Source organism: Cajanus cajan, chromosome 4 (genome assembly GCF_000230855.2).
Source record: "Cajanus cajan strain Asha chromosome 4, NIPB_CcT2T_4, whole genome shotgun sequence".
NCBI lineage: Eukaryota > Viridiplantae > Streptophyta > Magnoliopsida > Fabales > Fabaceae > Cajanus > Cajanus cajan.
Genome location: NC_138520.1, coordinates 6,082,878 through 6,098,210, shown reverse-complemented (window position 1 = coordinate 6,098,210; position 15,333 = coordinate 6,082,878). Strand labels below are relative to the sequence as shown.

The 15,333-nt window shown below is 25.6% G+C and overlaps 1 protein-coding gene across 2 annotated transcripts; it reads left to right on the top strand.

The window, feature by feature from the left end:
• The first annotated feature begins 10,593 nt into the window (after positions 1-10,593).
• On the top strand, positions 10,594-15,104 carry LOC109802975 (polyadenylate-binding protein RBP47C'). Of its 2 annotated transcripts, none has more exons than XM_083073994.1 (6): positions 10,594-11,184; positions 12,262-12,727; positions 13,252-13,307; positions 13,400-13,530; positions 13,626-13,722; positions 14,207-14,707. In XM_083073994.1, exons 1-6 carry the CDS (start codon positions 10,837-10,839, stop codon positions 14,453-14,455), a joined length of 1,347 nt encoding a protein of 448 aa, XP_082930120.1. In that variant the 5' UTR covers positions 10,594-10,836; the 3' UTR covers positions 14,456-14,707. The 2 variants fall into 2 exon arrangements, with proteins under 2 accessions (XP_082930120.1, XP_082930121.1); XM_083073995.1 differs by lacking the exon at positions 14,207-14,707 and adding an exon at positions 14,728-15,104 and having other exon boundaries at positions 10,608-11,184.
• The last annotated feature ends 229 nt before the right edge of the window (positions 15,105-15,333 follow it).

Below are 15,333 nucleotides of genomic sequence, written 5' to 3'. Positions count from 1 at the left end.
GTATTTATCTGAGTGCAACTTTTTTTTGGAAAAAGCAAGCATAATGGAAGAAAAATAGAACAAAAAATTTGAAAAATGTTTATCAACTCTTACATTAATGAATAAAAAGTATAAAATTTCACTTCCTTATGATTGCTAATACAATTTTTAATAAAAACTTTCTGTTTATTAGTGTTCTAAGACCACTAGTTAATAAGACCTAGATTATTTTTTTCAATCTAGTGACTAGGTAAATGGTTTGATTTAGTGTGATCAAATGCTAACATTCTAGCATTCTCTTAAACAGACAAGAGTATAAATTATTTTGGTGAGTACTACATAAAACATCAACTAGGGGAGTGAATAATTTATTAATCAATGTTACATTTTTTTTTCTTTTAATGGAAATTAAGTCGTTCTTATCTTGTAAGACAAATTATATAAACTTGATATATTATCACTAGGCACAACAATTAAATTCGAACTCATGAATACCCATCCAACCTCATCATGAGTCGTGCCTTTAATCAGAAAAATCACTTTGATCGGATTTGTTCTATTGTCATTTGTCACTAACTCTTCCTATTATCAACATCTTATTGTTTGTCATTTACGACTAACTTGTCAGCGCTATTTGCAGATTATTATTTTTACTCAAATCTAGCATAACATTATCCATGATTACCCTTGCTTAAAGGTGATATAATAAAATTAAAAAAAAAACTTATAATTATAATTATATGCTCTAATTTTATACATAAAATAAAGAATATAATAATTATGATTCTGAAATGATTTCAATTATTAAAAATTAAAATAAAAATTTTGGGCTATAATTTCAATATCATGCATCAAACGTATTGTAAGAGTATTTCCAAAGCAGAGCGTGATTTATTGTGCACACACAAAATAATATTCTTATGTATTGTTATAAGAATAATTATACTACAGATAATAAATAAAAAACTTTATTAAAAAATTATCGCTATAAGATTCATTTATATTTGAGTTAAATGTATTTTTAGTCTTTATAATTTTTTTTTTATTTTTCATCCTTAGACATTTAAAATTATTTTTTTCTATTAAATAAAGACATTTTTGTTTTAGTTTTTATAAAAAAAATATTTATTTTCATCTTTTTAAAATTTGAATTCATTAACTTAAATCTCAATGTTGATTTTAAAGTAGATAAATAGTACTTATTTTAGGTATTTTGGAAATTTTAGAAATATCACACTAATATGTGTTACAATTAATAGGTGATATCTAACATTATCACTTGATAGAGATCTTTACATGAAAAGCTAAGGAGTGACAATAATAGTAAAACTGTAAGGTAGTGTTTGTTTCCGGGAGAGTACTCTATACGAGCAAAGAAAGGCGTGGAAAGTATCTGTTTGTTTTTCCTGATTTGGAACGAAAGAAAGGCGAAGAAAGGAGAGGGAAAGCACTGTTGCTCTCCTCACACAAAAGGGAAGAAAGGAGGTGAAAGACACGTAAGATTTGTGAAAATCTAAAAATACCTCTCCCATGCATGTGCCATGCAGCAGATAATCGATTATGCTGTGTATATATACACAGCATAATCGATTATGCTATGTATATATATACAACATAATCGATTATGCTGTGTATATATATACAGCATAATCGATTATACTCTGTATATATATACAACATAATCGATTATGTTGTATATATATACATAGCATAATCGATTATGTTATATGTTATACATATAACATAATCGTATATATATATAAAATATTAATATTTAATATATAATATTTTAAATTAATATAATTATTTAATATTAATATTTAATTTATATATATATTTTAAATATTTAATATATATATTTAATATTTAATATTTTATTTATATATATATTTTAAATATTTAATATATATATATATATTTATATTAAATATATATATATATATATATATATATTAAATATTTAAAATATATATATAAATTAAATATTAAATATTAAATATATATATTAAATATTTAATTTATATATATAAATTAAATATTAATATTTTTATTTTTTCACTTTTATATATATTAAATATTTATATTATACAATTTTTTTTATATTAAAAAAATTCTATTATTTAAATATTAAAATCAAAAAGTGAAAATATAAAAAAAATAATACCTGTTTATAAAATTAAAATAATAATATTTTTTATTTTTATTAATATTAATGTTATTTATTATAATTAGTATCATTATTATTTATTATGATTCTTATTATTTTTTTAATATTTATTTTTATTCTTATCATTATTTATTATTTTTTTAAAAATTATACTTATTAATATAATTTTATTGTAATTATTATTATTTATAATAAATAATATTATACTCATTTTTAATTTAAAGGTAAAAGTATATATCATATATTTATTTATTAAATTTTTAATTTTTATCTATCATTAAATTTAAAGTAAATATTTAAATTAAATTATTTTTAATTTTTTTTTTAATTTTTTTAATTAAAATTTATATATTTATTTTTTAATTATAATAATTATAAATTTTTTTAACTTAAGGGTAAAATAGTAATCTTACACAATTATCAATTAAAAAATTTATTTTTATCTATCATATCAATCAATTCACTCACAAACTTTCACAAACTTTCTCTACACTTTCTACTCACTTTCCCTTAATCCAAACAACCTCACTTTCCACTCACTTTCCCTTTAAATCTTTTCTTTTCCACTCCCCCTTTTCCATCTTCAAATCCAAACAAAGCCTAAGAGTTGGTATATGAGATCAGGTTCACATGTTGATCCAAAAACTCACGACCCAAAACAATTAATGATTCTATTTTTTTTTATTTTTTTTTAAATGTGCGTAATTATAGGAGAACTTGAGTCCAATCTATGAAACCTACGACTTTCTGCTTAAGAAAATTATTATTTTTACTAGCTCTAAATGAAAGCTTTTAAAAAAAAAAAAAAAAATATATATATATATATATATATATGAATATTTTTAATATTATGTTATTAAATAAGTGTAAGCAATAAATATTGAATTTAGTATATTTTTTTATTTAAAATATATTGCATTTTTTCTAACTTAATATGCTTTAGATTAAATGTGTAAATTTGATGTGTTAATACTATAATATTTTAGTATAAATGTGTAAATTTTAATATTTTTTTATTAATAAATATTTATATGTTAAGACTTTTATAATTAATTTTTATTTTAGAATGTTTGATATTTATATTTTTGTGTATTTCATCCTCATTTTTTTTACATAAAAAAGAAGGATTTTTTTTCTTCAATTTTTTATTGAGCTCGCATGCTAAGACAAGCGAATCGAATACAAGTTAAAACAAAATCATTTATTTTGTAAATTGCATTTATCTAGCCCATTAAAAATGCAAATTTTGCATACTAGACTATAATTTTTAATTGTATAAAAATAAAAATATATTTTTTTTAATATAGACCAAACATAAAACTCACATCTTACATGGACTTAAAGACACACACAGAGTAACCATAGCATTAACATTATATTTTAAAAATCTGCTTTTATTTATTTAATTATTACTTTAAGAATAATGCTAGTTAACAAAATCGTTAACATATTTAGAAGAGGTAAGTATATTTTATATTGTCACTACAATTTTAATGATACACGTCCTAATAAAAGTATTGTAGAATTTTCTCCCTACTGAGCAACATGCATTATTCTCTTAATAGTTTGTGTTTCTACATGGAATAAAGTATGACACGAGTCATGACCTAGATAAATAATTTTGTTGCTGGGACCATTTCCTTTGGCTATACATTCGGTGGTCAATGGTCACGCAAGAACCTCCCTAGCTTGAGGAGCCAACCCAAATTTTCAAGAATCTCCCAAAATATCCCCTAATGCAAGTTGAGGACTTAAAATCATGATGAGATTCATTTGTCGACTAATATGTTCCATTAATTCTTGAGTAATTGTTATCAATAGCGAGAACGAAAAGGTCTAGGGGATCTAAGTGGGGTTCAAAAGGTTATATACCTTTCTTTCACTACCAATATTATATGGATTTCCAAGTTTAGTGCGCAGTTTAATTTGGTCAAGATCCCCTTCACTTTTAATAACACATCCAAACATGATGCCGCCGAGGGGTTACAACATTTTAGTGCGCTCATTCTTGTTTCTATTTTTAATAAAAAAACATGTCTTTAAATAAATTAAATTTAAAACTTTAACTTAACTTGATTACTTGTTTATGACTTTTTTTTTCTTTATCAAACTGCTCTTTAAATATTTTTTTGATAATTTTAAATAAATTAATTTTTTTTTCGTTATTAAATAATTTAAAATAATTTGTATTAATTTTATTTATTAAATACTTATGAAAAGTTAGATAAAACAAAATATCATTCAGAGCTTCTATTCCCGTAATAGTGGCATATAGTTACCTCCATTAACTTCATTAGAGATTGGAAACTAGCCATGACTAGGTCCCCCAACCACTTGGGAATTAAAAGTCAGTTGGGTTCGAACCAGAAACGTCTAATCAGGTTGTTAGGCATAGGCATAGTGGCTATAGTATTTGTTTTGCACCGTTGTTGGTTTTGGAAAATACTATTATTATTGGCATTCCCTTTTTTAACATTTTTAATTTTAAAAAATTTTGTTACTTTTTTTAATAAAACACAATCTATATTATTTAATTGAATCAATGTAAAAATAAAAAATCACTAATATCAATATAGTTAGGAAAAATCGGAGTAGCTTCGTAAAGAACTAATTTTAATCATCATTGTTACCATTATAATTTTTTAATAATAAAAAAATCAACCTGAATATTATTTAATAAAATATCAACAACAAAAACTTTATTTCACCAAATAAGGCCAATTATATAGATTTGATTTAATTTAAAACCAATATCTGATTTACATTTTTTTAATGTTGACAAATTTTTAGAGATATGATTTATATCACTGAGATATTTGTTAACAATATTTTTCAATATCTTTCTTGATCTCTCTTATTTTCTCATAAATAAAAAATGTGCCATCACACTGATGCTCGGAGTAGTCTCTTCTTTTTATTTGTCCAAACTAACTTAACTTAATAATATCAAAAATATTTTTTTTTTTTTAAAATATTATTAACCTTTAATTTGCATCTCAATTAATCGATCAATAATGTTTCCCAATTGTACCAAGAAATTAACATTTAAGCAGGCCGAAAAAATAGTTGCAACATGCAAAACACAGTATAGTAGAAAAATTCAAAGGAACACTAGATTAAAAGATACTCCCACATTGGTACCCAAAAGAGAATCTTGGTGGAGCATAATCATGAAGAAGTTTACATTCACCATTAATATTTCCTCACGTTAAGTCTAGGCCCTTCCCTTCCCTTTCCTCGTGGCCTATATATAAATACTCAGCCAACATACACATTTCGCAATAAGCACCACTTCAGTTCTCTTCTCCCAATCCATACATCCAAATATTTTTCACTTTCAAAATATAATGGCCAATTCCAAGCTTGGATTCATGGTCAGTTTTATTCTTCTTAACATAATGGTTTTTCATGTAACATTTTCAGCCCTAGGAAGGCCACTACTGAAATCGGAGATGAAGGAGCACGAAAACAGTATCCAAGAAATGGCCACGTGGCACAACCCACAACATGACGCTGTCAGAAAGTGGACCGTCGACGATTTTCAACCAACGGATCCAGGGCACAGTCCCGGCGCCGGCCATTCCTCCCCACACGCCGACGTAGCACCAAACCCATAGACGTACATTATATTCTCATACATATGTTCATAATCCATAATTAGTAGTTATAATAAAATTTCTATACTTAAAAAATGTTATATCTAAATCCTAAACCTTTCTTTACCCATCACTTTTGTCTTTTGGAAGGGGGATGAGGTTGGTTTGAAAATTAATAAACTTCCAGGAGTGATCAGTTTATCAAAGAAAGGTATAATTTAGGTCTACAAATAATAATTAGGTTTACGTTTTTAGTTGAGGGATTAATTATGTGTATAGCTATCCCTGCATATATAGAAATGTACACATTATTTATACTACATCATTTGTATGTACCTTTTTAGCTTGTAAGCCTTTAATACGTGCTTATGTAATTAAAATTGTAATCTTTATTGCTAGCATCATCACTCTCCCCCTTCATACCTCGTGTGTATATATGATTATAAATAACAATGATGATGATTTGTTGTATATGTTAATTAATCCTATTTTTTTTTAGATATCATTATTTTATTTGTGGCACAGGATAAAGAAAACAAAAAAAAGAGACTAATTACATATATTTTTGTTAGCTAAATAAAATAACATATATTGACATTTTTTTGAATCTACAAAAATTTATAAGTAAATACTTATCTATTTATTATGTAAGTTATATAATAATTAATTTTTTAAATTTTACATGCAATAAATAGCTATAAATAAAGATATTTAAGTTTTACTTGTACTAAATACTTATAGATAATAATTTTGTATTTTATCCACACTCATCATATTTATAAAAACAATATATATATATATATATATATATATATATATATATATATATAATTATACTGTGAATCAAGTTTTAGCAAGTTACGTCTAACTAAATATCAATTATTTATTTTGATTATATGAAAAATTATCTCATATTTTTTATTAGGGTTAAGTCTACTTTAATGTTTGAAGTTCAATTATTTAGTATTTATTTGGACAAATAATTTATTTAAAATCTTATTTAATAATTTACCTATTAATATTTTTATTAGTGAAAAACATAACATTGGATCTAGTTGATACTATATAATTGTGTCAGTTTTTTACTTTCAGATATGTTATTAGTGATTTGAATGACTAAAACAAATTTTTTTAAAATTATTGGACTAAAAAATTAATTTTAAATTTGAGAGATTAAAGAAAACTTAACTTAAATTTGAGGGACTAAAACCATATTTAAGTCCACTAAATAAATATATAATTATTTACGAAAATAAAGTTGTTTTATGAACATCTTATGAAATATATATATTTTTACTATAATATTGACTTTGCTAGAAACTAGTCCTCCTTAGAACCTTAACTGCATTAAAGTTATGTCTCTTAGAATCATTTTTTTTTTATATCAAATTCGAGACTCAAATTTGAAACTTGATATTTGAGAACTAACCATAATATTAAGCAAACCAATGAATGTTGGGAAATCTTATAAAATGTTTGAGATAAATGTTTAAGAGAATGTTTGAGAAAACTTATAAAATATTAGTCCATCAAATATTTTAAACTTATTTTAATAAATTGTTTAATATAACTTATTACTTAATTTATGTGAGAAATTATTAAAAAATACTCATATTTAAATTTTGTCATCAACATAAGTAGTTTTTATTCTATTTTTTTTATTTTTTCATTAAAAATTAATTTTATATTCTTTTTTAGTACTCCCTGTTAAAGATAAGAATAAATCAAACCTTAAATAATGGTTTATAACCCATTTAAAACTTAGTTTGACTCATTTGATAAAAATGTCAAGTTTAAACTTTAAAAAAATGTATTTATATAAAAATACTAGGTTTAAGCTTATAAAAAAATTGTTAGACGTATTAGACCATCTTATTTATTTATATGGCATAAAAAATATATATATATATATATATTAAATTATAAATAATATAATAAAATAAATAGATTTATAATTAAAAAATTAAAATATCAATATTTATAATATTTTTACTACACGTTTTATATTCCTTATTTATAGTTGGTTATTTAGAATACTTAAAATGAGATATTAAAAATATTTTTAAAAAAATTTGGATAAGATTTTCTTTTTATTACAATAAACACATGTTAGCATACATGGATATGCATGAATTGTCTATTTTAAGTTAATTTTTTTTACTTTGATTTTAAATTATAAATTTTAATAATAAAAATAATAGAGTAATATGTCAAACTTATTTAAAATTAAATTTATTAATTTACTTAACATTGTTAATGCAAAATAAACTAATAAGTCAAACCTATAAATATATATATGATATATAATATGTCGTCAAACTTAAGTTTTAATTTTATAAAAAGACTTAACTTGTATATTTAAAGTGTGACATGGTTTGTCTATTCTCATCCCTACTCCTTCCTTGTCCCTTCAAAGGTTTTTATTTCTCTCTTCAAAAATTTTGTTTTTTTTATTCTTTTTTTCTTCAATTTTCTTTTGTTTCTCATTTTTTAATTTATTTTTCATTAAAAATAAATTTTACATTTTTTTCATTATTTCTTCAAGAGATTTTCGTTTCTCTTTCTAATAATGTTTTTAACCATGATTTTATAGAATATTAAAATTAAATTTTAATTTAAAAAATTTATGATTTTTAATTTTTATCATGATTATATATAAATTGATTTATCATTTTATTAATAATTTTATTTATATAAACTAAACTCAGATGAATGAGAAATATTATTTTTTTAAAAATATTATTGTCATATATAATGTCATTTTTTAAAATTATTTACTTATTTTTTTATTTTTATTTTTGTAAAGATTTAATTTATATATTTTTTAAATTTTTAAAATGAGACAACATATGAAAAATACTTAAATAATAATAAGAAAATAAATTGTTGATATTTTCCGTCAACATAATGCAACATATTTTTACTTTTTAAAATGGTCTAAATCTTTATTTTATATATATATATATATATATATATATATATATATATATATATCCAAATATAATAAATTATTAAATTTTTTAATTACTAATAACACAAATTCTTATTATATAAAAATTTACTGAATAAGATCTTAGTTAATTTATTTATTCAATTAATCTTAAATTTATGATAAATAATTTATTATGATATAAAGTTATTTTCAACAATTTGATAATTTCTGATGTAAAAAAATACAATTCGATAATTTCTTATAAAATTACTCAAAATTAATTTAAAAAAATAATCTAAAAGATAAAAAAAAAAAAAGTTAAATATATGAGCCATCGTTATGTTTTTTAGCAATTTAACATGTTTTATTTAACTTAAATTATAATAAATATTTTTATAATTATATATCATATCATAATTAAATTTTGTAATAAATAAATAATTTTCAATATATAAGTTGTGTTTTAAATTGATAATAAGTTTTTTATATTGTGATGTAAAATTATTTTTAATTATTGATAATTTTTAAATATTTAAATAAATATAATAATTATATATTTAAAGAGATAAAGATTAATAAAATACTAAATAAATATTAAAATAATATATCTGAAGAAATAAAATGCTAAAAATATATTAAAATGAATATAAAAATATTACATTGAGTAATATGTGAATGTTGAAGATAAAATTATATTTTATTTTGATATTCGATTATTGTTCACGATTGATCATTTTATATGAAAAATATAAGAAATATTTGTATGTTATGGACCATGTTTGTCTTTTCATAAAAAAAAAATGTATTGAAATCCATAAAAGTGATGTAAAAGCGGTGAAACATTTAAAAAGAAATATTCTAATTTTTGTTTTATATATAATATAACATGATGATAGTATCTCACAAACACTCAATTTCTTGTAACAAAATACATAAGATAGAATAATTATGTAAAAAAAATGTTTTTTTTTATATCTTTAATATAATTTTAAAAATTAGATCGAACTAATTAGTTAAATTGATTTAATTAGTCTCAAAAGTTGTTTGGCAGAGAATTGGTGAAAATCATATCACAATTGGTCAAAATGAGTATAAAAAAATTGGTCTGATTTAATTAAAATATATTTTTTAATTTAAAATATTTTTAATAAGAAAAATATAAATTTAAAAATTAGAAATTAAAATAATTTATTTTTAATCATTATCTTATAAATATAATTTAATTATTTATATTAATTGATAATTTTAATATTTTATTTTTAATTTATATTTTATTTTGATATTCTTTATTTTAAAGATAAACTTATTATTAATAAATATTCTTATATTTTATTAAAATTTTAAATTTATTATTATTATTTTATTAATATTAATTTGATCACAGTTTACTTATTATTAAATTATTAAATCAATTTATATGTAGATTAAAATTCAAATTTGAAAATACTATTTTTTAGATATATTGTTTTAACTATTGTATTATATGTTTGTAAAAATCTGATTATTATATATCCTTAAAATTCTGATATAACAACAAAATTGTGCAGAATGATAGAGAATTTCTTAGTACGCTGCTGCGACTGATAGCATCATATCATGGATCTGAAATTCTGAATCATCTGATTCCAAAGCAATCTACCACGCCGTTAATTTTTGCTGATGCACGGTTAAGGTTAAGGTTAAAGTGGCAAGTGCCTGTGCCAGCCTACAGACGACATAAACCAATAAAGTAAATAAATAAAAATAAAAAAAAGAAATCCAGAGAAGAGTGAGGGCAAGAGGTGGCGGCGGATCCTGGCAAGAGCATAGTAGTGTTGTGCATATCCCTCACGAATAGATCCAACGGTGGAGATGGAATCCCATCATCTAATCCAAGGGTAGAAAAGGTAACCGCGTTCACGAAGCCAACCCAAGAATGCGTCATCCTCATCATAAATCATAAATCATAAATCATAAACCATTCTATTCTCTTAGACCCTTCCTTTGCCGCGACCTCTCTCAAAATCCAGATTCAACCCAAACCCTCTCTCACACGCACGCGTAACGTAATCAACTTCCGTCTTTTTTATTTTAATTTTTTTATTATTATTTTTCAGTATTCCAATTGGGAAACAAAATTAACAAGCAAGGCACTCTCCCTGTAACGGTAATTCTAAAAGAAGATGCAATCCTCTAACGGCTCTGATTCTCAAGCGGTGGAGCAGCAGCGCCAACAGCAGACGCCACCACCGCAGCCAGTGGCAGTTCCGCCGCAGTGGATGCCGATGCAGTACCCCGCCGCCGCCGCCATGGTAATGCAGCACCACATGATGCCGCCTCAACATTACGCACCGCCGCCGCCCCAGCCCTACATGGCTTACCACCAGTACCAGCAGCAGCTACCGCACGTGCCGCCGCCGCACGCGCACCATCAGGGATCCACCCCCGAGAACAAGACAATCTGGGTCGGAGATTTGCACCACTGGATGGACGAAAATTATCTCCACCGCTGTTTCGCTTCCACCGGCGAGGTCCTTTTTTTATTCTCTTATCTCTATTTGTATATATATGTTTTCTCGCAGAACACACTTTCTGTATGTTATTAATGTTTTTTTTACTGATTCCTGAATTTTGTAACGTAAAAAAAAAAATAGAAAACTGTTCCGTTTCGTTTTCTTATTGTTTTACCTTGAGGTTTTTTACTTTATGTCTAGCTTTATCCGGAAGATAAACCTTACGTACAGTACATTGATACGGATAGTTGCATTTTCCAATCAAAATTATAATCTTATTTTTATAATATTTATTGATATTTAATAGAAATCTTTGTTATATTTCTATCAAGATAAAATTTTAATTTTAATTGAAGAATAATACATATGTAATGCAAGTGAGATTTATACAGTTGAAGTATAATGAAGATTACTGTGAGCTGAGGAGATTGCCAACGTTTATTTATTTATATATATATATATAATTATATATATAGTTGGATTGATGTTTCTATGTTCTAATGTGGTATATGCATGATTGTTTTTTCTTTGTTAACTGTGTAACTAAAAGGTGATTTTATTTTTCAAACTGTGGTAACTGAAGTTAAGAAAATAAAATTTTCATGAACAGCCAAATAAATTGGTTGCCTGTTACTTGTAATTATGTTCAAGGATTGGGATGAAATGCATTGCGTTAGTAAAGAATTTTTTATTGGTTGCATGTTACTTGTAATTGTGTTTAAGGAATATAGATGGTGCCAGTTGATTCAATTTAAATTAAATATATGGAAATTCTGAGGGATTAAGTGTCTGTGTGCACAAATCTGAAATCTTTGTATGATAAAATTTTTCTTTTGTATCATTTGAAGTATGAATAGGATAGGATTTAAGAGAAGTTGAAGGTTTTTGCCTTTGTTACTTGTGCTTAAGCAATATAGGTTTTAGGTAAAGTAGTTGCAGCAGGTAGCTAGTTTTTAATTAAAAAAAAGAAGTAATTTCAGTGTTATTCCTCTGCTAGTCTAGTTTTATGAATTATTGAAATATTTATTTGTTATGGTAGAAAATGGTTACCGGGCTTTTCATATTGTTTACTGTATGTACATTTTTTTTATGCAGATTTCCTCCATTAAGGTTATTCGCAATAAGCAGACTGGTCTATCAGAAGGTTATGGATTTGTGGAATTCTATTCGCATGGCACAGCTGAGAAAGTTTTGCAGAATTATGCTGGGATACTGATGCCTAACACAGAGCAATCTTTCCGCCTGAACTGGGCAACATTTAGCACTGGAGACAAGCGTTCAGATAATGTTCCCGATCTTTCTATTTTTGTAGGAGATTTAGCTGCAGATGTTACAGATAGCATGTTGCATGAAACTTTTTCTAATAGATACCCATCTGTTAAAGCTGCAAAAGTTGTTTTTGATGCCAATACTGGCCGTTCAAAGGGTTATGGTTTCGTCAGGTTTGGAGATGATAGTGAGAGGTCTCAGGCTATGACTGAAATGAATGGTGTTTATTGTTCTAGCAGGCCTATGCGTATTGGTGCTGCTACTCCTAGGAAAACTTCTGGCTATCAACAAGGTACCCAAGTCACATAACTTGCTTCTCATGTATAAATTATATTCTTTAAAAGGAAGATCACAAAAAGGATATTATACATTCATTTCAAAGAAAATATATGTTTAAGACTCCTGTTTCCTGTATTACCATCAAGTTTCACTTGTCTTGAGTCATGTTTTGCTTCTGATAAACCTTGGAACTGCATTTTTATGGCTGATATAAATGGTATTCATGGACTTATTATTTGGGTGATGATATCAGTATGAAGTTATTTGTTCCTGAGGCAAGTAGTTGTTTCATAGAAGACCTGCAATCTAAAAAATACAAAACTTAATAAGTACAGTACTTATATCATAGATATCATAATTAGTATTGGTCTCCAATTGAAATTAGTGTTTCATTTTTATAATATGGATAAGTGTATATTATGATGTATGCATTAATTCGTTGTTTTCTTTTACCTCCCTTGAGGTTGTTTTAATTGAATTTTTGCATTTGTTTTTCCAGTGCTTGCATTTGATTTTCATATCTCTTTATTTGTATAGGAAGCCAGTCAAATGGCACATCCAACCAGTCTGAAGCTGATTCTACAAACACAACTGTAAGCTTTTCAACATTTTTATTAGGTTCTTTCTTCAACGAAAAACAAAATTGATTTGTCACTATTTCTTCTGTGGATTGATTCAATTATAGATATTTGTTGGAGGACTTGACCCTAATGTTACAGCTGAAGATCTTAGGCAGCCATTCTCCCAGTATGGTGAGATAGTCTCTGTGAAGATACCTGTTGGAAAAGGATGTGGTTTTGTACAATTTGCAAACAGGTAGAAGTTCTGGTCCTGTCAAATATTTGGAATTTGCATATTCATAGGTAACATGGCATTTAATCTCAATGTGTCCACTACATCAAACTTTCTAGAAATAATGCTGAAGAGGCGTTGCAGAAGCTAAATGGGACAACGATTGGCAAACAAATGGTTCGTCTTTCATGGGGCCGCAATCCAGCAAATAAGCAGGTAATTATCTCTCTTTCTAATCTGCAGAAACATACATTCTCGATAGTTGCCATTTTATCAGGTTTATTAATCTACAGGAACAAGTGTCATTAAAGGATCAATGACTTGCCTAGTCGTTTATTTATTTATTTTTTTGTCTCAAGAGAGCTTAAAAAATATTTTATATAATTAATTTAAGCTTTTCCAAACACCTTTTTAATATAAAGAAAATGGTTCTATTTGGTTCCCCGGTGCTAAATTATTTTCGTTAACATATTTTTTTTATTTAAAAACAAGTAGATATATATAGATAAATAGATAGATTGAGAATTTATTTAGTTTGATAATTTATAGTCATTCATTTATATATGAATAATCATCTTTTTAACACTCCTCTTAAGATGTAATTTAACATTGCTTTTTATACACTGTCAGTGGTCAAATTGTTAAACTGAATTGCCTATAATAAAAACTTCTGAAAACTTCTGACTGTTATCTCTTACAGAGTTACAGTCACGCGTCACGTGTTACAGTGAGCCTTGGCGCAACGGTAAGGTTGCTGCTTAGTGACCAAGAGGTCACGGGTTCAAGTCCTGGAAACAGCCTCTCCGCTTGCGGGGGTAAGGCTGCGTACATCTACCCTCCCCAGACCCCACTAGGTGGGAGCCTCGTGCACTGGGCCGCCCTTTTTGTAACAGAAAGCATAATAAAGTTAGTCAATGTACTTTTTATAAGACCAAATTATCTAATTTAACATACTAACGAATTAATTTAGTTGATAATATTAAATTTATATTTTTAAATTATCTTTAATATTAATGAGGCTTTATTCTATTAAATAGTACTATGTATTAATTAAATTAAAATAAATGAGTGATTAAAAATATTTTCCTTAAAAAATAATAAATGTAGGAGACATTATAAATGAGATAATTGGATGAAGCTTCTGGTTTTGAAAGATTGTAGGAAGTAATAGCGTTCCAGATTTGTGACAATAAATTGCAATTGGTATTATTGATGAAGCAGTTTAGAGGAGATTTTGGCAGTCCCTGGAGTGGGGCGTATTATGGGGGAGCCGTGTATGATGGTTATGGATATGCTTTGCCACCTCCTCATGACCCGAGCATATATGCTGCTGCTTATGGAGCTTACCCTGTTTATGGAGGACACCAACAACAAGTAAGCTGAATCAGGAGTGTAGTACTCACAACCTCCAAATTAACTTTCTCCCAAATCTCTTGAATCCTGAAGAATCCCTCCTAATTCTGGAGTGGAATTGAATTTTGGTAACCTCAGCTAGCACTGTAGGAATTCAATTAATCATTCGTTTACACTCGTAGGGGTAATGATCGAGGATTTAAACTTGTTTATTGGAATAATTAAGTATGCTTGCGTTTGCTCAATTCTTTTTCTTACCTTGTTGACTCATTGCTTCCTTTCATTTCTTCTCTGTGCCTACATTAATTGCATGCACATTGCTTTTCATCTCCTTTTACGCAAGTTTAGAAGAATTTTTATAAAAAGTTATTCATTTTTTTTTTAATTTTTAATAGAGAAATTCTATTTTTTTAATAAAAAAAAACTTTAAGATCTTATACAAAGAAGCTCTTACTCTATTTGAGCATGAAATTG

What these genes read in the sequence shown, in the direction of transcription:
- LOC109802975 (XM_083073994.1), top strand. Translation starts at nt 10,837, where the DNA reads ATGCAATCCTCTAACGGCTCTGATTCTCAAGCGGTGGAGCAGCAGCGC. An exon ending in GTTTCGCTTCCACCGGCGAG is followed by an intron (nt 11,185 to 12,261) that starts GTCCTTTTTTTA and finishes TTTTTTATGCAG; the next exon opens with ATTTCCTCCATTAAGGTTAT. An exon ending in AACTTCTGGCTATCAACAAG is followed by an intron (nt 12,728 to 13,251) that starts GTACCCAAGTCA and finishes TTATTTGTATAG; the next exon opens with GAAGCCAGTCAAATGGCACA.